This window comes from Vicugna pacos, chromosome 3 (assembly GCF_048564905.1).
Source record: "Vicugna pacos chromosome 3, VicPac4, whole genome shotgun sequence".
NCBI lineage: Eukaryota > Metazoa > Chordata > Mammalia > Artiodactyla > Camelidae > Vicugna > Vicugna pacos.
The window spans coordinates 79,333,916-79,355,458 of record NC_132989.1 but is presented as its reverse complement, the minus strand read 5'-3'; the positions used below and the strand labels follow the sequence as shown (position 1 = coordinate 79,355,458).

At 33.4% G+C, this 21,543-nt stretch overlaps 1 protein-coding gene across 2 annotated transcripts in view; it reads left to right on the top strand.

Moving 5' to 3' along the window:
- IPO11 (importin 11) overlaps positions 1-21,543 on the top strand; it is a 168,794-nt gene that overhangs the window by 54,991 nt on the left and 92,260 nt on the right. For both annotated transcript variants that reach the window (XM_006206039.4, XM_031675666.2), the window contains exons 14-20: positions 1,661-1,708; positions 2,489-2,594; positions 5,383-5,509; positions 11,513-11,546; positions 11,737-11,777; positions 13,059-13,175; positions 17,833-17,946. In XM_006206039.4, coding sequence (XP_006206101.2) covers positions 1,661-1,708; positions 2,489-2,594; positions 5,383-5,509; positions 11,513-11,546; positions 11,737-11,777; positions 13,059-13,175; positions 17,833-17,946 — 587 coding nt within the window. The remainder of the gene's footprint in view (positions 1-1,660; positions 1,709-2,488; positions 2,595-5,382; positions 5,510-11,512; positions 11,547-11,736; positions 11,778-13,058; positions 13,176-17,832; positions 17,947-21,543) is intronic.

Here is a 21,543-nt window from a genome sequence, read left to right as displayed (position 1 = left end):
TTGATTGACTTTCGGCAATTAACTGACTGCGCTTGGCAAGGGAAAGTTGTCAAAGATGATTCTGAAGTTTAGAGTCTTAATGAGAGGGAAAGCAGTTATTAGTAGTGGTTGGAGATAGACTTTTACTTTTGGAGTGAGTGTATAAGGAGTCATGGGAGAAGAAAAGAGGGTCAAGGGTAGAACCTGAAACTTTCACCGTTAGGGATATGAGGAGATGAATGTCCTGCAAAACAGCCAGGTAAGAAACCAGGTAAGAAGCTATACTGTTGCAGAGAAGTAGAAAAATATGGGGGTGAATCCTGGAGAGGAGCATGTTGTCAGAAGTGTCCAGTGTTAGACGAGGCAGAAGGCAGTGGAATCTTCGGAAACAACAGATTATTTGATTGGTTTGAGTAGGAATCACGTTGTAAGGGATCAAGATTGAGTAAATGGTGATGTAAGGAATGTCAGCAAGAGCATGTCCTGTAGGGAAGGAGACTCCTGATCTTGTTTGTAGTAGTTAGTTTGTAGTAGTCACTTTTTAGGCTTTTGTTCTCTCAAAAACCTAATAGAGTGTTCCCGCTTAAATTATAAACCTAGGGAAGAAATGAGCCATCTGTCAAGTTTTACTGAGTTCGTTTTTAAAGATAATTTGAATGTTAATTGTATTTTTCATATGGATTGATTTCTAATGTATGGTTATTTACAGTTCTTAATGCAAGATTACAGATTCTTAAATTTGGTAATATTTATACTGCTTAAATTACTTTGTTGTTGAGTTTAGAACATTATTTCCATTTTCTCCCGTCCATTTATTATTTTTTTTAAACTGCTATAGGAAAATGAGTAAGCTAGTTGGGTTAAACTGGTAAGTTGCTCCGTGGTGGTAAAGTTTTCAGTGATTTCACAGTTTAGTTATTTTCTTTCTGGTTTTAGAGCAATTTGCTTATGTACAGCTGTACTTAATCTAGCTGTTGGACTAGTGAGCTTAAGAAGTCATATTTAAAAGCAAAAAAAATGCTTTGATAAACTGATAGAAATCTTTCTATTCTAAAGAAATAACTAGATATAGAAATATTCTAAGGAAATATAAGTAGACGATTTTTCGTGTCTTAACCATAGCAGTCTCCTTTCTGGATAGTAGTGCAGAGACTGTCAGCTCTTTTTCTCAAGTTTCTGCATTACATAATGAATTTCATTTTTCTGTTTACACTTCTCATTTTTTTCGTCACCCTTGATATACTGTCGTAACCTGGTTTATTTGTTATGGGTAGAACTTCTGATGTTAATTACCTATTCTTGTTCTTCTTTTTCCTATTGTGAGATTCATTTTTTTAAATTCTTTTTAAGAATTTTCGTTTATAATCAGGGTATAATACAGTAGTTAACAATTTGACATATATTTTCTATAATATTGCTTGATATAACAATTTTCAAATATGTTATAATGATTTTTAAAATTACAATATGGTTTTACATGTTGTACCTAATGCTGATGTTCTTTAATGGTGATGATAACAGAACTTAAACTTTCTCTTTATACCTACATGTATTTTAATGTCACAAAATATATTGTACTTAACTGAATTGAGAAACTAACAAATTGCGTTTAAGTATGTTTTTAATGTTTTATTTAATGTTTTAATGTTTCATTTACATTTACTGATGCTTATTTTTTCAGGGCCCACTAATGTGGAAGATATGAATGCACTATTAATCAAAGATGCTGGTATGTTAAACTAAAGTGATTTAGAAACATAGATTTTTTTTTTTCAGTAGATGATGTCTCTTTCGTGGGAAATTTATGCTGAGAGGGTTGGGATACAACTGTACCTAAAATAAAAGAACTGTCTGGTAGGGGAGATAACCAAGTAAGCAGACAGTGATTATAACATAGTACCTGCTGATTAATATTAAAATAGGTGGTAATCAAGTAGTCCTTGGAAAACCACAAGGTAGTTTTAGTGTGCCCAGGGAAAGGCTCCTAAAGAAATATAATATGAGGGCACAGGATAAGTGAGAGTTAACAAGGGGAGGGGTGTGGTTCCAGGCAGAAGAAGCAGTATGTACAGAAGCTTAAAGGGAAGAGCAGCAAGCACAGTTAAGTTTTGAACTGGGTATATTTTTGTTTAATTGGAACAGAGAGGTTAAGGGCTTGTGGTGCAAGATGAGTCTGGAAAGAGGAACCATATCATAAAATATTGTACTTATTTGGAAGCAGATGTTATTTTATAATTTTTGTAATTTGACTAGAATATTTTCATATGAATGTAATTTTCTGTTTGAAAGCTCTAAGGAGTATTTAAGAAAAGCATAAAGTAAGGTAACTTACATAATGTTTATGAAATGTATTTAAATAATTTCCCTGATTAACATATTGTTGATTTCCCTTTATTAACGTATTGCATATTTAAAGTAGTCCCTAAGGCTTACTTTCTTACATAAGGACAATTAGCATTTGGCCCAGTATCTGAAATTTAAGATCTTTTTTCTTAAATCTTCTTCTTAGTATATAATGCTGTTGGATTAGCAGCTTATGAGCTGTTTGACAGTGTTGATTTTGATCAGTGGTTTAAAAACCAACTTCTTCCAGAATTACAAGTCATTCACAATAGGTAAGTATAAAACTTTGTATTTATTATTCACTTACTTTGATGATTTTCTGATGAAGACAAGAAGGCATTAAAATTGCTTAAAACTTTAAAAAAGTCATAGTATGACTTAACTGATAGTGTCGAGTATAAAAAAGAATGACTTGTGAACCTTATAACTGAAAAATTAGCAAAATGGTTTGTTAGTATGTTACTTTACTTCTAATGTGAATTGTGATATGTGTGAAGTATTTGATGTTAGATGAGATAGTTTGCAGGAGGACATTTAATTTAATGGAAGATGAAGATCTCTGCATTCTAGGAGTAAAATGTGTGCATAAGGATGCCAGCTGGAGAGTTAGCAGGGTCTAGGCCTGATGTCAGAAGTAGCCTAACCAAAGTAACATCCAGGAAAGATGGCTGTCTTGGGATCACACAAAGCATATTGCAAGCCTTTGGGGCGATGGTGGAGTAGGATGCAGAGACACCATAGCAAAAATCATTTGGACACACTTTAGGCTCATATTGAGGTACCTAATCAGTAGTACAGATATGTCTGACATTTAGTCAGACTTTTGCCCAATGCTTATGTTTCAAATACTTGCCTAATCATTTTAATTTTAGGTACTGAATGAGTAAAATGGAAAGGGTAAAGTCTTTGATAGTTTTTATAAATTTCTTCTTAGTTTAAAATTAGGTACTTAAAAAATAATTCCAAGCAACTTCTTTTCTTGTTTTGAGTTGGGCAGTTCTAGTTCTGTACATCTGGCACCTGTTAGAATGCATATAGTCATAGGTTAGTTAACATTTCTTGGCTACTTAATGGATAGAAAGCCACCCATATATGGATTATTTTATAAATATTTAGAGCCATAGAACTGTAGAGCTGGAGATGCTTTAAAAGTAGTTTTATCAGTAAGTAGCTATTTATCCATTCAGTTATTCATTTATTTAAACAACAAACGTTTTCAACACTGGAACTGAGGAAGCTGTGCCCTGAGGAAGCAGTGGAGAGTAAGATGGGCTTCGACTCTGCCCTCAGGAAACTGGTGAGCTTTTGATGGAGAAAGCCTTGAGTAGGGAGACAGGTGTGTCGCTTGGTTGTCCTTGAGCCCTAGAGGCTACTTAGCCTAAACCTGTGCTGTCCACTGCAGTAGCTGGTATTTGTGGCATGGCTACTGAGCACTTGACATGTGCTAGTGCAGCTGAGGAAATGACTTTAATTTTAATTAAAATTTGAATTTAAAACCTGAAGCAGTGTAAAATATGTATTGATCATATGTTGAAATGATAATCGTTTGGATATATTATAGTAAATTAAAAATTACTTAAATTTAATATGTTTCTTTTTACTTATTTTAAATGTGAGTACCAATAGATTTAAAATTGCATGTTTGGCTTATGTTATATTTATTTTGGACAGAGATTAATCTAGACCAGTATTTCTCAAATTTTAATGTGCATAAGAATCATCTGGTGATCTTGTTAAAATGCAGGTTCTGGTTTAAGTTGTGTGTCAAGGTCTGGGTCAGATTGTGTGATTCTGTCACACTTCCAGATAATGATACTGCTGGTCCAGGAATCACACTTTGAGGAACACACTGACCCCTCATCTTTAATTCCACCCCAAAATACCATCTTGGCAGTTGAACCTTCCTGAGCTTGATTCTCTTCCCAAAGATCTCAATTCAAACTTGAATGTTCTGTGATTTCTCCATTTTCTCTCCACAAGTCTTATTTGCACATCTGTCACTTTGTTCAAATTATCCCTATCCTTTGAAATGGCATTTTTTCAGTTTTCTACCCAAAATACTGTTTATCCTAAATGCTCAAATCTCATCTCCTTCTGCCTGCTCTTCTCTGTTCTTTTTCCAAAATCCTAGTATATAGTTTTGCAGTCTTTAATTCTTCTAGGCTTGTTAAACAATTTGAGAGCAGGGAATACTTACTTTTTTTTTTGCAACTTTAATGAATAATTCTTTCTACATGCTTGATCATTTTGTAAAATCATAATTTTCTTTAAAATGTGGTATATCCATTAGTTTACCCCATTTATATCAAGAAAGAAATATCATCTTGCCACTATAATTTATATAATATTAAGAAGAGATTTTGTGGATGGAATTCTTGGACACAAGTGGTTTTTCTCCTTGCATAAAGAACCTTCATTTCCCTTATCAAAGATGACCATAGAGAAACAGATACGTGTGCATCTTACTGCAGATGTTTTATAGCTTATAAAATATGAATCATTATTTTTGGTAATCTGAGTCACATTTTGTAGTTGGGCACCTTTTTACAAAATCATTAAGTTAGGCTGAAGTCAGTGTAAATTTATATGAATATTTATATAAGTTTAGAAATCTCTCAAAGTGTTCTGAGAATAATCTTCATGAGAGTAACAGAATTGGAAATGGAAAACTGAATACAGGAGCTCCTTTATTAATACTTTTTGTGGCCTCTCCAGCCTTAAGCTTTGGGATATTAGCTGGTTATACCTATTTTGATTAGCTGGCTTTGGTTACTTGAGGAACAGAAGTGGACTTGGTTTTTTTGTACGTGTATATGTTATAATTCTTTAATACAAGACAGTCAGATTCACAATATATTTCCCTAAGAATTTTCAGTTTTTTAGATCAGAACTTTATTACTAGTGTTTATACTGTGGTATATTTAGAAGTAGCTTTTAAACCTTTATATTAAAAAGTACAAATTGCTTTCTTACATTTTAGATTTAAATGATGAAATATACTAAATAAAATAGACTTCTTAAGATATTTAACGTTTTAATTTCATGGTTTTCCCTATCTAGGTATAAGCCATTGCGACGCAGGGTGATTTGGCTCATTGGTCAGTGGATTTCTGTGAAATTCAAGTCTGACTTAAGACCCATGTTATATGAGGCAATTTGTAACTTGCTTCAGGATCAAGACTTAGTGGTATGTTGCTTAAATGTCTTACATTGCTTAAGCGTTTTAAAACAGTTATGACTTTAACCTATGCTAAAGTTCAAATTTAGAAACGGTTTATATCTTTCTTTAGAATGTTGATGGCGTTTCAATGCTGTAGTTATTCCTTGGGGAGCGGTTTGGTTTGAGGGGAGGAAATCCTTTATTTGCCCTTGTCATCACTAGTCAATGAAAAAAAAATTAACAAGCTCTACCAATCTAATATTATTTATAATTTTTTAGTAAAAAAATAAGAAGGTAGTTTTTTAAGATACTTTTATAGCTTGCTCTTTTTTTTTTTGCCTTTAGAATTGTTTCTTTTAGGACTTTTTCTCTGTGTATAGCATTGACATAATATTCTTGGTTTTGGTTACTGAAAACTTATTAATGACTTCTTTGTTGCTTTGTTCCCCTTCAAAGCAGTAGGTTTGCTGCTTTATTATGTGTTGGTTACTCAAAGAGATTTTTTTTAAGATGTTCACCATAGTGTGGAATAGTTTTTTTCCCCCTCTTAGTGCTTTATTTTATGCCTGAGTGAATATATTCATGACTTAATATACATTTCTTTGTCTTGGATATGACTCCAGCATAGTCTTTGAAAAGCGAATCTAGTTGTTTTTTGCCCAGAGTTTCAAATGATTTTTAGATAAAATTAAGTGATTTTTCTCCTCTCTGAATTATGGTAAGATCTTGTTTAAATTTCTCAATATCCCCCTTCTGAAAAAATTTTGAACCCACCTGATTACCCTGTTTTTCAGCAAAGACTTGGGCCATACTTTTCTCATTTTCACACGTGTGCCATGATAATATAAACTACTTTTAATGTTCAACAAAGAAAACATAATTAAAGAAATTATGAAATTAGCAAAACGTAATTGCAGAAGCACGGTACATTATAAAGGCAGATTGAACGCCTCTTTGGATCGTTCTACTTTAGTGTTACCTACTTTGTTTAAATAATTGAGAATTTACTCTAAATATCATTTTGTAGTTATTAGATAGTTTAAGCATGGGTAATCTGTGCTTAAACAAGGGAATCCATTAAAAAATAAAAGAAAATTTATCAGAAATTTAAAATAAAAAGTATGTAAGATACGGCTAATTTCAACCTGTGAGAAATACTTGGCTAATGAAATGTGGGACGATAACAACAATGTACAAACACAGACATATGTACAAACATACAAATGTGAATATACACACACACACATATATACACACATGCAAAGTGTATCGATTCTGATGAATCTAAGTCTTCTCTGGCTTTCAGAGTCTATATTCTCTTGCTTGACTGCTGTGGTTATGGAGTTGGGATAGATTTAATCCTGTAGTTGTCTGAGTGGCTTCCTAGTCTTACGTCTTATGTCCATTTTGCTATAAGGCTGGCTATGGCAGAATAGAAATAGTATTCTCCAGCTGGCTTTTTAATTTTATATCTGAGGCCACTGTGTAGAGTACATCTGATACTTGCATGACAGTGTTGTTTGTTCTGGAGGAATATATTGCAAGTTGAGTGAAATTTTTTTAGTGTATTTGAAATAGTATTATAACTTCCTCAATATTTAGCAATTAAAATAATTTAGGCATAATGGGCAAGCATTTATAATATTGTAATATTTGGAAATTTTTTTGGTAATAAGTGTTGGGAATTTTGATTCAGTGTAAGATAATTGTTACTTTGAAAATTTTTACTTCTAAGCCTATTCTGATTAATCTTTAAAAAGGCGATGTTTTTACTTTTTTTTCATTTTAAAATCTAAGAATTATAACAAGGAAAAAGAAAAATTCAGTGGCTGACATAACAAGCATCTGGTTTTCCATATTTCCATTGTAATAGTGTTCCATATATATTGAAAATACTTCATTTAAAAAAATTACAAATGCAGTTGAATCTCTCTGTCTTTCCACTCTTTCTGTTGTCTTGTTGTTGAGCAGAGGTTTTTAATTTTAGTGCAATTTATCAGATTCATCAGTTTCCTTTTTCTGTTTTCTTCTTTTTGTTTCTTGTTTAATAAATCCATTTCCTTCATCCTTGGTTCTTTGTTCCATCTGGAATATATTTTTCAACATGATATCAAGTCAGATTCCATTTTTATTATGTCTTTTTATAAGGACATCAATACTACAGTGCTTTATTGAAAAATTCATTTAAAAAATATCTTCTACATAACTCCCCTTAGAACATGTTACTGAGTAGATGTGCTTATTGCAAGTTTAAGATTTGAGAATGTTGTTACCACAGTACAGAATGACTAAATTTTATGTGAGAGGATCTTTCTTTTCCTAGGACTGCAGATGATTCCCTGACTAGAATATTTGATTTGCATACTGGGCCTCTTTATTTTTAAGTTTTCTGACCGAATTATCTCTTTCAACTTTGGAAATTATAAGTAATTAAAAAAATTTTTTCTTACGTTATTTATGCAACCTTCAATAAAATAAGCAGTAAGCTACTAAAAATTAGCATTAGTGTACTCTTTCAACCTTATAAGAGGCCATATATGTATATATATATGATAAACTGTGGTACAACCAGCAGATTTATAGTTTGAGGGTAGAGTGTATTATGGTTATTGTCTGTCAAGCACAGAAATGGCCATCTTCATGGGCAGGTTGAATACCAACATAGAAATAGTGAATTTTCAATATGGGAAGCCAGTTATGGAGTTTAGGAAGGGACTTTGGATGGTATGTACATGACTGTAGCAAACCCTGAAAGCACTGTGGGAGGTGCAGCTGGGATTTGGGCAGAGGTATTTTTAACAAGGTGCATTGAAGTTCTTCTGTCTTTTCACTCTTGTGCGTTTTATGAGACTCCTAGTTCTGTGAAACTTTCTGCCTTAACAGTTTTGATTTTGCTTTCTACTTGTCCATCCTGTATGTCTCAAAACATTTACAGATTTTAAACTCTGGGCTAGTCTATGTTTTCACAGAATGAATTCTGAATTCACTTACATTCAGCAAATATAATTTCCAAAGGAAATATCAAAAAAATCTGAGTTTGAGACATCAAAATGTTAGGCCACTCTAAAACTAGAAAGAAAGAAAACCTTAATCTAGTAAGTTTCCTGTAGACAGTTTTGGTTTTGTATTGATGTGTTTAGTATCCATATGATATGAAAATGAGCTTTAGAATTTTTTTCTTGAAAGGAGGTGAATAAGCGAAAGACTCTTTATTCTTTTAGGAAGCTCATTTACATGTGTATTTCAGAAGAAATACATCAAAATGTGTAATTCAGTGATCTTGACTTTATTGCAGAATAGAGAAAAAAATGTACCATAAACAGTACCAACTAGTAAGAGAACCACTGTGTAGGGTAATATTATTCATATCAGTATCTCTCATGCCTAGCATGCAATCAGAAAATTAAATGATGTTTATTGAAAAAGTTTGGAGATAAGGATAAAAGATGATGCAGTCATTATTCTGTTTATCTTCAGATTACTTTTTTTCAAAATGATTCCTTCATGTCTGTGTTATTTACATTTTCCTGGGGGTCCTATATCCCTGAGACATTGCCATTTCTTTCTGGTCCCAGCACCATGCTCACTGTGTTAGTGCGTGGAATACCCTTCACTGCTGTGGGCAGGCTGTAGTAGTGGTCAGGCGTTGGGTTAGTCCAAGTCTAGAACTCAAATCAACCACCCTGACAGTAACCCCAAGGCTCTTTCTTATGCTGAATGTGGAAATGTCTGGTTACTCTTGCCTTTATGTAGCCATCTTCTTGGGAAGTAATGTTGACCTCTGGTTTCTTCTCATTCATTTCTCTGTTACTGTCATGCTTTTCTGGGATCCTTTCAACAATTCTGATAACTTGATGGCATTTGTTTGCCTCAGTATGGAATTAGTTTATCTTTTTATGAGTTTTCTGATGTTTCAGCTAGAGGTGTAGGGTAGGCTCAGGCTGAATTCACGTCTAGATCCGGATCTGGATACTGAGAGTTTTATTCTCCTTCAGAAATTCTAGATTTATTCTATGACAAGTCCTGTTTAGAATCTGATTAAGGGAAGAGTTTTGTTTTCTTGCATTTACTTATGAAGTATTTATTGAATAATATCTTAGAAACTGTGTTAGACTGTCTTCTACCAGTCTTCCTTCACATTCCCCAACTCTTCATTCTATAAATCCAGGTTCTGATTTTTTCCCCCATTACTTGTGAATTGCTGCAGAATTCGTTGTCTCTGTGCAGTAAGTACTTCCCATTTCTTTTATAGTTCAGTAAGAGCTAAGTTTGTTCTTATTTGTGTTTGTCATATTTTAAATGCTCCTCTGTTTTCTTAAACTGTGTGCTTTTTATTTTCCCTTATGTTCCGGCTTCCTGTTCCTGTAGTTAAACTAGAGTACAGGCAAATCATCGTTATTCGTTTCATCTTTTTCTCTGCATGCAATACTGCACTGTCTTCTCTTTGTTTCATTCAAGTGTCCTTTTTGTTTCTTATACTTATTTGCCTAGGTATCATGGTTATGGGTTTACTGCATCTCTGTTTCTTTTGTGGAGGATTTAAGGGTTGGTATGCTGGAAGTTTGATTTCTTTTTGTGGCGGCTTTCATGCCCTGGTGTTTGTGAATTAAATTATTAACATAGTTCCAGTTGTATGCCTCATACTGTACTGAATGCTGACAGTTGGACGATGACTAGAAATAGTCCGTGTCCTCAAGGGATTATCCTTTTCTTAGGCTTTTCAAGTTAGCCATTTTTATTAATACTTGTTCAGTATCTGGGTAGTTCTTTTCCTCTCTGCTGGATTGTAAGCTCTTTGAGAGCAAGGACTAGGTGTGTCTTACCCAGCTTTTTTTCCTACAGCACCCACCACAATGTCTGGGAGGTACTGTTCCTTTTTGAATATTTTTAATTGCATGAGAACGTCATCTTTTCATTAGGTCATTTTGTAGTAGAACACTTTGCATGTTGTAGATCATCAGCAAACTTGTTAAATCATTTAAAACCCTAGGAATATTCACATTAATTTATAAGCAGTGAATACAAAGAAAAGGCAGGCAAGGAAACACCTGCACTCTGGGTTCCTGGACTCTGGGGTTTGGAACTGTAGTACCTAACATTTGATGGATGTGCCTAATCAGCATGTCAGGACCTCAGAAGCACCTGTAAAATGATCAGAACTGTTTCTTTGTGGAAAATGACTGCAAAGGCAAAACCCATTGCTATTGCAGGAGTAGAAAGTATAGTAGCATGTAAGAAAGTAATGACTCTTACCCAGGAAATAAAAGTTTTAGCTGTATTATTTTACAGAGCAGAACACAGAATTCAGTTGTGACTTGAGCTCATGTTACTGCATGTGGAATTATGAGTGTGGTAGCTGATGCCAATTTAGCTGGTCACATCACAGATAAAACTTGAAAGAAAATTAGGAGATTATGCTGTAATGATATGGTTTACCCAGGTAACATGCTGATACACAAAGAAAATGTGATTTGGGAAGCCAAGAGATTGTGCAAACCTTTCTGTATTTGTGGACTTTGGGATTTAGAAAATCTCAGACTTTATCTTTCAGTTATTACAAGGATTTTCTGTTATTCGGGTAACAGATGGGAATTTGTGTTCTTCCTGCTCCTCCTCCCTCTTCCTTTCTTACAAGTCCTCCAGCCTCCCCAACCCCACCCTGTTTTCCTGGTTCTCAACCTTCCCTTTCCCTCTGACATCATCTTTGTACTCTTTTCTCTCAGTCCCATGCTCTCCACACACTTAACAGCCAATTTTTTTTTTTCCCCTGGAAACACCCACTGGATTAAAGACTCCTTAAGCAAATTAGGGAAAACTAAGAAGGGTGGGAATGACACTATTTTATTTTTTCTTTTTAGTCCTTGCTAAATAGGGAGAATGTCCTTTTATTTCTAGTTGTTAACATGCTCTGTGACTAAATATTAACAGAAAGAGTAAAGAAGTGATTGGCCAAACTTTTTTTTGTCATTTGTTATTAATGGTGTTTAGTAGTTCTAAATGACTCAAAATTCATGATATACTTTCTTTTAGGTCCGTATTGAAACAGCTACAACTCTGAAGTTAAATATCCTTTAAAAATTTAAAAAATACTTTATTGCAAAGAATTTTAGCAACACTTTAAAATTTTTAATTTTGTTAAATTAATTTTTAGCTAATTTAAATGTACTTTTGATTGGTTTATTGTATTTGGTTTTTACATATGTTTTATCCTGGTAAATCTCATAAGTTCTCAGTATTCCTTAGCTGCTCTTCACCTGTTGATGATTTTGAGTTTAGAACAGATCAATTTCTACCGGTAAGAATATCTATTTCTAGGGTTTACAATAATTTCTACTTATGTCTTTTGAATATTATATTATTTTATAGCTTTAATTATATGTATCTGTTATTTATTAAAGTTGCATTTAATGGTATGTTAGATTATTTTGTAATTAATTACTGTTATTGATAACTTTAATTTGAAATAGTTCACTTTTATTCTGCTTGTTCTTGTTATCTTGTAATCTATTCTGGAGTTGACTGCTGAACTTTTCCTTTTCTCACAGTTGCAAAACATCTAGTAATTTCATTTCATGTTGTCTGTTACTTTTACTCCTTAGGTTATCTCCTTCTGTTGTTTGTGTATATATGTCTGTCCTACACTAGATTGCAAATTATTTGAAAAGCAAAATACCGCTCTTACTCATTTTTTTTTTCCACTCAGTACTCAGCACCTAGCATGGTGTTTTCACATAATTGGTATTCAGTAGGCACTTGTTAAATATGTCAGTGAATTGGGACATTGACGTTCTTTTCAAGAAGACTAAAGACAAAAAAAGCTTTATGATACAATGTGTATTTCTTGTGGGGTTGGGGTCATAGATGGGGAAACTTGAAGAGCAGAGACTTTTTGTTAATTAAAGAGTCAGAGGTATTTCTGATGAAAGAAGTATTTTTACAAATGTGTATAAAAAGGAACAGATATCTGAAAGAACAAATGTCTATGTATCTGGCATCCTATCATTTATTAGTTCCTACTATAATTTTCATAATGGAAGAGTTAAAAAGCCAGACAGCATTTTTGTTTTCTATTTCTTAATCAGAAATATTCTGTCTTTCTTAGAATTACAAGTATTTATCTACAAAAATTTGTATCTCTACGTAGCATATGTTAAGGGCCACATCAGAGAGCTGGTATGAGGGTGCAGTAACTTTTGGCTTTAGTGAGTGGACTGTGCAAAACTAAGGCATATGTGAAAGAGTGATGACAAGGCACTGCTCAAAATTTACTTTAGTTAGCAATATAAATTTTAAACACAAAATGTGTAGACAGTTTTTCTCTGAAAACATTTTTCAGTTTGTGGGTGAATTAAATTCTGAAATGAATGCATTTAACAGCAATGAAGAAAAAAGTTACTGCCTTAATATTGGCAAACTGAACAATTTGAAGTTGTATAAGTAATGCTAAGATTTTGGCTATTTGTCTTTTATTGCTTTTTATCTTATGATTTAATTTTATTTCTTATTTCTGTTTGTCTGTATGTAAAGACTTTTACATTTCTATTCCAAACTTCTATTTTTTTCTTTTTCCATACAGTATTTGGAAACCATGTTCACACTACTTTTTCAGTTACTGCAGCAAGTTACAGAATGTGACACAAAGATGCATGTTTTACATGTCCTTTCTTGTGTGATTGAAAGAGTCAACATGCAGGTAATTTTGTTATAAAACATGAAAATAAATTTTGGAGGGGTAAGTAGAGTCTGTGTAGAATTCATTAATTGTCTACATTGTTTAAATGTTAAAACATTCATCAAAATGCTTCTAACTTAAAATTTCAGTTCTGTATCAAAATTGACATTTATACTTAAGTTTTAAAAAAATGACCTAAGAAAATTAAAACTGAAAAATAAAAAATTGTATGTGCAATACAGAAGTATTTAGGAAGCAGAATTATGTAGCTCTTAGCAAATCCAGTTTATATGTTTGATAATACTTCTTAAAATTTACTATGTTTGAGGGCATAGCCACAGGTGTCTGTCAGCAAATGCAAATATTCTTAGAAGTCTGTTATTGGTACCTTAAAAGTTGAGTGTGTTTTGCAGTCTAGTCCATGTTATATCTATATTTGGTTTGATGTGTATAGTTCTTCTTGGGGGAGAGGGGAGGAGAGGTTATTAGCTTTACTTATTTATTTATTTTTAGAGGAGGTACTGGGGATTGAACACGGACCCTGTGCATGCTAAGCATGGGGTCTACCACTTAAGCTACACCCTCCCCCACACTGAAGTTCTTAACAGTAAATTATTTTTTATTAAGCTTCCCCTATCACTGCTAATCTTTGTGAAAAATTGATAATCCAGGAATCACACTGTAGTTTTCCTGAAATTTCTTACATCCGAGTTTACCACTACATATTCTTGTTTGAAAGCGTGAGTAAATCTGTGAGGTATTAGGGAAAGATAACTGATTTCGAATCCACAGTCCTGGAGTCTGCTTCTGGATCCATTAGTGAATTCTGACACCTTGAGCCTATTGATTAATTCTAAAGGAGTTGATGAGAATTGCTATCAGTTTTTTTTTTTAAGTGGGTGTAGGTAATTAGGTTTGTTTTATTTGTTTATTCTTAGAGGAAGTACTGGGAATTGAACCCAGGACCTCATGCATGCTAAGCATGCTCTCTACAACTTAAGCTATACCCTCTCCCCTGAGAATTACTATCAGTTATTGAGTAATGACAAGTTACCAACTTCTGTGCCAAGTAATTTGCATGTATTTCTCATTTAATCCTCACAAAAACCTTTGGGTGGGAATTAGAATTTATTATTTCAAACTATTTGAAGCTTCAAGGAACTTGCTAAAGTTCCGACATCTTAGTGGCATTGCCAGTATTCCAAACTCAACATTATGCAACACAGTGACCGTTTTGAGTCACTGTTAGTCATTTTGAGCATATCTGATTCCTAGCATCTAAAAGTAGTAATATCTTACAATTTTCTCAACACTTTGGGTTCTTATTACATTAATTACATTATTTTGATATTGCATTTTGATATTGGTTTGTAAACATTGAAGGAGTTTGGTCATTGAGACTATATTTTAAACTCATTTCAAGTCCCTGTCTCTGCTCTTTAGCTTGGGCAAGATCTTTAACCCTGCATCCTCATGTATGAAATGGTAAAGATAATTCTGAGCTCCTGTAACTCACAAGGTTTCATAAGTATGAAATTATTACAAATGTTCAATATGCTTTAGATTACTATATATTTGCAATAGTTTAAAAATGCCACTTCTCCAAACCTCTAAACCTTTTTCTCCAAAAGTTTAACATTCCTGTTGCTTAGTTACCTAAAAATGCTTTTGTGTTTCTATCCGTACTCATCATCAATAGCCTAAGCAGCTCAGGTGACTGTATCATCAGTAAATACCAGTGAAATACAGTTACCCAGTAGTACTTTTTATTTTCAGAATGTGGGTAGGAAATAGTTAGGAAAAATGTTTTCAGTAGATTCTTTAACATTTTCCTATGTTAACCTTTGAACAACACCATCATTTATATATGTCAACTATCATTTATATACAAATTTGGTTTTTTTCTGTTAGGTTGCGAACATTTTGAGCCATCTTAGAACAGTGTTTTCTGACACATAATAGTTTTTGAAGTTTTGGTAAAGTCACCATCTTTATAGCTTAGCATCCAATTGTTTGAAGATTGTATTTCCTCTGCATTTGAAAAAGTAGTTGAAAACCTATAGTTAAATTTTTTCAGTGGAAGGATCCCATAAATACACAGAAAAAAAATATGTTAATTGGTAAGTGTGATGTCAGACAGTCTTTCGACTTATGCAGTTCTGAAGGAAAATAATAAAATTAAAGGGCCTACATGAAATATTAAATATTCTATTGAAAGTATTATCTGAAAGATGAGTTGTCATTAAGGACTTACTTTTTAGGTCCTTTGGATGGAACCTTTGTTAAAACATTTGTTAGTCCATCACGTGTTTGGTTTTCACATGTTTTCTATAATGTGTTATGAATGAAAGTGGATATCTTTCTGTATACAATGAACTAACTCATGAGACTGTCATGCTCATAGTATCTGCCTGCCCTCATTGTTTTTTCGTGGGGAGTTTTTGGAGTAGAGGTACCAAAAGATGAGTTCTTTTTCATCTCAGTTGTGTTGTGCTGGTGGTTCAGTTTCTATTATAGGGTTATTTAGTATTATTTAGCCCAATGCCTATAAAGCATTCCAAATTCCATGTATTTTTTAAATGTTATGCAAATAGTTGATATTGGCCTACCAGGAAATCTATGTTATAATCATTTTCAGAATTGTATATGGACAGCATTTTTTCTTTCACGTCATTTCATTGAAAAATTTCAAATATACAGAAAAGTTGTAGTAAATCACCACCCATATATCCTTCACCTAGTTTCATCAGTTACCATACTTTCTTTTTTTTATGTGCATATACAGAGTTTTAAAAATTAAACCATTTGAATTTTAGTTAGAAACACCGTGACACTTCACTCCAATAAATTAGACCTTTCCTTCTTAATCACAACCATAATTAGATCCAGGGCACTTAACATTCATGCAATACTGTTTTCTAATATCAAGTCCATATTCAGATCTCCTCAGTTGCCCCAGTAATGTATTTTTTAACCTCTCCTACCCTAAGGGAATGTGTTTGGCTCTCTTGTCATCACTTTGTTTTATAACCCCCAACCCTTTTTTGGTGTTTTGTAGCAGTGAATCTGTGAGTAATTTTTGAAGTAGTGTCTCTTGAAGCATTAATTTTAATTTAGAACATCAGATATTCTAATGACTAAAATTGGGATACAGGTACTTCATGACTTTCATTTGTAATTGGGTACTTTGGTTTTATTACTTACCCTGTCTATAATTCATGCCATATACTTCCTTTTGGCCATGCCTTAGAAAGTATTCTCTCTAATCTGTTCAAAACTAAAACTGTTGTATTTTCCTCATCAGTAGAACATGCTGTTATATACTGGTTTTAGTTGCATATGCACGAGTTAGGTGCTTTGAAACCTGGATTTTTATATTTTAATTGGTCTGCTTTTATAAGCCAATTGGAGTGATCTTTGATTAAATGCTTGATAAATATCTATTATAATTGTATATTCACAATTTGAAAGCAATGTAATATATAATAATTAAAGAGTCTCTTAATATTTATTCAGTTCTATCTTACTGAAATATTTGGGCAAATATGTAACTTATTATCTTTCAGCACCTCCTCACTCCCCCAACCCAGAGGTAACAAATCCTGCAGGTTTTGTTGTTTTTTTTTTTTTGTCTGTTTGTTTTGCTATCCTTTTAGTGTATGGTGTTTTTTAAGCAGAATAAAGAAACTTGCACTGTTTCTGGGAGCACTTTTAAATGTTAGTCCATGGGATTGAAATATATAGTACTGAAGCTGTGAAGGTTTAGTGTTTCTGATTTATCACCAAGGGTACTCTCATTAGATCAATTCCAAATACTGTGACCATAAGCCTAAAGCTTGAGCATTGTGTCCAGCTTCAGTGTAGATCCATTTTATTTTCTGGAAACTCACTGTCAAAGTGTGCTGTGCTTCAGAGTATATTTTTAAAACTGGTTAACTTAATCCTTACTGGGATTAGCAGTTTTATTCTTTGAAAAGGATTTTCTCCTCCTGTAGTTCTATATACCTTGTGTACGCCTTCAACATTTTATTTATCCTTTTTCATTGTATAAGGGTTTGTATGTCTATGTTTATCTCCTTTTCTTTCTGGTGCCTTGTCCTCAGGGTCTCTTACTTAGAAGATACCATTAGATAACTGTTGAATGAATGAGTAAATGCTGACTCTTTTTAAAACAGTGTAATTTCCAATTAGGTAAGCTGTTAAAAAGAATCAGGTTATAACAGCATTTTCTATTAAACTCTGTCCTCAGTATGTTGTTTTATATTCCTGAATTTTATTTCATGCAATAAATTTGGTATTTGCTTAAAATTGTTTGAAAATACTTACCATGGAGCTCTGTTTAATGTTGGATTTATCTTTAAAAGAATATGTACTTAATACCTTACATCCAGTAAATATTAATTATTTGCTGCCTGGGACCTAATAGATCTGTCAGAGTTTCTTTTTTTCTCTCTCAAGTGTGTTTCACTTTTTATCTATTCATTTATTTTAGTTGGGGAGGTAATTGGGTTTACTTACTTATATTTACAGGAGATACTGGGGATTGAACCCAGGACCTTATGCATGCTAAGTATGCGCTCTACCACTTGAGCTATATCCTCTCCCCAAGAATTTCTTGAAGTAAGTTGCCTTCTTTACTAATAGGATTCTTTTGCTTCTCCTACTTCTGTTGTGATAGATACGACCATACGTAGGATGTTTGGTACAATATTTGCCTCTTCTTTGGAAGCAGAGTGAAGAACATAATATGCTGAGATGCGCTATTCTGACAACACTTATTCATCTTGTTCAGGTACGTTACTCCTCCTTATTAGTTTCTTATTAGTGTTTTTTTCTTTAAACTTTTTTATTGTTTTCATGTGATTTATGTTAGTGGTAGTAAAAGGCATCACATGTCTCGTTCATGTGTGATCTAAACAGTTTAAAAACACCTTTTGTATGTTTATTGTGGACATTTTTTGACATCTAAAAAGTATATTCTACTTTTTAAAGATGATTTCTTGATTAGCTGCAGTGGTCCCCAGTGATGGTAGATTAGTGATTTGTGCAGTTGTACCTTGCATGCATTTTCCTTGGTATCCAGGGCTTTTCTACATAAACTTATACTCCATTTTCATTCTTTTTCTTTGGTTTAAAATAAAACTTGTCCCTTTCAAAAATTGGGAAGGCAGAAAAACAGGTAAATTGCTTTTGAGGGAAGGAGTAAATTTGATTTTAGACATCTTGACTTTGAGGTATGGGGATATGCAGCAGGTAGAGAGGAACCTAAAACTTCAGAGAGAGAGAGAGAGGTGGGGCTGCAGTTCTCATTTGAACTGTTAAAAAGTGATTCTGGTGATGAGAGGATGGAGAGGGAAGCACTTAAGGCTAAGGTTTAGAATATCTGGCTGCAGGGAGGCACAAGCATCCTGTTTTTTCACTGCCCTTGCCCTAAAGTTTGAGAGCTCTTCCAAGGGGGAGATCTCTCTTGGAATTGAGAATTACTACTCTCAAATGTTCTAATAAATTAAAAAAAATCTTTCTAGTATCAGTTTTAAAAAACCCTTTTTAGTCACCTTGATCCTTTTTTGAAACATAAACCATTCTTTCAGTAAATATTTATGGGTGAATTTTATAGTTACAAATTACTGTATAAAGCAATTTTAGATGCACGACTAGTGATACAAAAAATTTTTTTAAAGTACTTTCTGTTTAATAAGTATCTGGCATAGTGTCTCTCCTTGTCTACCCTTTAATTCTTGTGATTATCCTGAAAGGTTTTACTCCTTTTGTTGATGAAGATACTAAGGCTAAGAGAAGCTTAGTGATTAGCCTGATATGGCTCATGTAAATATCAGAACAAAGAGTCATCCCCACATCTCTTGCCTTATATCTCTGCCTGTTGCGTTTTTAAATTCAATTTGAGATTTCTGGAGGGTAGTGTGTCTCTTTAGGTAGTGTTACCCCGGGAAATCTTAGGAAGCCAAAGTAACCTGTGTGGAATGACTAGAGTATGTGGGGTCTTTTCCTTTAATCATGACATTCAAGTGTCCTGTGTATTTGTATAGTCCAGGGGTGCAAGGTTCCAGCTAAGTAATCATCTGCCTTTCTTGGAGAAAGCATATAACATTTAATATTAAAATTGAGACTGTAGCTTAAAGTAACATTTTAGTCATTTGAGAAGATTGTACTATGGTTATTGGTAAATTTCCTTTCATGGAAAATACTGCCATCTTTTGACTTTTATTTTTATTTATTTACTTTCTTATTGAAATATAGTTAATGTGCAAGCCACATTTTGACTTTTAAAATTTAATAGGTAGATATTAGTGTATTTGTATGTTTTTGTTTTCTAAATTCTGGGAGCTCCGACTGATAATCTCTGACTGAGGAGGGTAATAATGGATGAAAATAAACTTTCTCATCTGCAGTAGTTGGCCTTAGTGGAAGTAGACTTTCATTCATTTGATAAACATTTTTTGAACACTTGCAATATGCAGTACAAGGTACTAGGCAATGGGATACAGAAATTAATAGGGCAAGCTCTTTGTGAATATCCCAGTCCCAGGGACAGACTGAGCAGTTAAGTGCTTTTTTAAGCAGTTAAAATGTGGTGGTGTGAGGCACTTGGTGGGTTATCTGTCTTGGACTTGAGGGTGAGGTGGGACGTTGGGGAAGACTTCCTTTAGAGGTGGCATCCAAATAGTGTTGATTTTAGATAGTGTTAAGCAAGAAGTGTTAATGAGATGGTGATTCAGGAATGAAAGGGGTAAAGATGTTTTACACAAATGGGCCAGCATATATAAAGCCCCATAGATATCTGAGAATGGGATTCTTTTTGTTTGTTTATTTATTGATTGATTGGTTTTGCATGTAGATAAGTTAAGGAGTCAGTTCTTGAAAACTTTTTATGAAAAGTGGTAGTATCTCCGTTTCCTGTTTGGTGGAAGACTCTACTTTCAACACTTAATAGCCCTGTCTCTTCGACTTTTTCTCTGACTCTAAATAAAGTATTGTTCATTCATATTGTTCATTCTTGATTTAAGCTTTGTAGGCATTATCTCTTGACTTCCCTGTACAGAAGATGAAGATTTAATTCTTTCATTCATCTCTACGTGACGCCTATCCTCCCATTCTCCCAATATAGTTAGATTGTAATTTAAATTTTGGTAACTATTTAGTGTCTTTATTTTTGTGACTGTATAAAGCCTACTGAAGATTTATATCATTATGTTATGGTTAATTTTCTTTTTTGTACAACCATCCTCTTAATCGCCACTCTTAAAATTTTCTTGCTTAGTTTATAAGTCTTCTATTACTGCATGACAAATTAACATAAACATAATGGCTTAAAACAATCCAAAATAACTGATAATTTTATAGGTCAGAGGTCCAACACACCATGTCTATACTCTTTGATCAGGGTCTGGCAGGCTGAAATTGAGGTGCCTACCAGCCCAAATTCTGCCATGGGGGCTGTTTTCATAAGCACTCAGCTTGTTGGCAGAATTCAATTCCTTGATTAGGATTGGGGTCCCAGTTTACTGGCTGGCTGTACTTGGGGCCCCTCTCAGTTCCTAGAGTCCGGCCATATTCCTTGATACATCGCCCCCTCCATCTTCAGCATCAGCGGTGGGGAAATTCTTGAGTGTCAAATTCCCGTAGGCTTTGAATCTCTGACTTTCTTTTATGTAATTAGTCAAAGAAAACTCTCTTTTTGTTAAAACTTACTTTGTTTTTATTGAACTGTGGTTGATTTACAATTTTGTGTTAGTTTCAGGTGTATATCAGTGATTCAGTTATTTATATATATATATAGACACACACATGTATTTACTTACACACATATATGTATTCTTATTCAGATTCTTTTCTATTATTGGATATAGTTCCCTGTGCTAAATAGTAAATCTTGTTATTTATCTATTTTATATATAGTGGTGTGTATCTCTTAATCCCATACTCCTAATTTATCCCTCCTTCCACCTCCCCTTTGCCTTTGATAATCATAAATTTGTTTTCTATGTCTGTAAGTCCGTTTCTGTTTTGTAAATAAGTCCATTTGTACTGTTTCAAATTCCACGTATAAGTGATATCATATAATATTTGTCTTTCTCTGACTTAACTTCACTTAGTATGATAATCTCTGGGTCCATCTATGTTGCTGCAAATGGCACTATTTCATTCTTTTTTTAATGGCTGAGTAATATTTCATTGAAATCATTAAGATTTCATATATGTCTCTCACATCTTTTTTATTCATTTATCTGTTAATAGGCACTGAAGTTGCTTCCATGTCTTGATTGTTGTAAATAATGCTGCTATGAACATTGGAGTGCAAGTATCTTTTTACATTAAAGATTAAAGAAAACTCTCTTTTTAAAAGGCAAATGTGATTAGGTCAGACCTA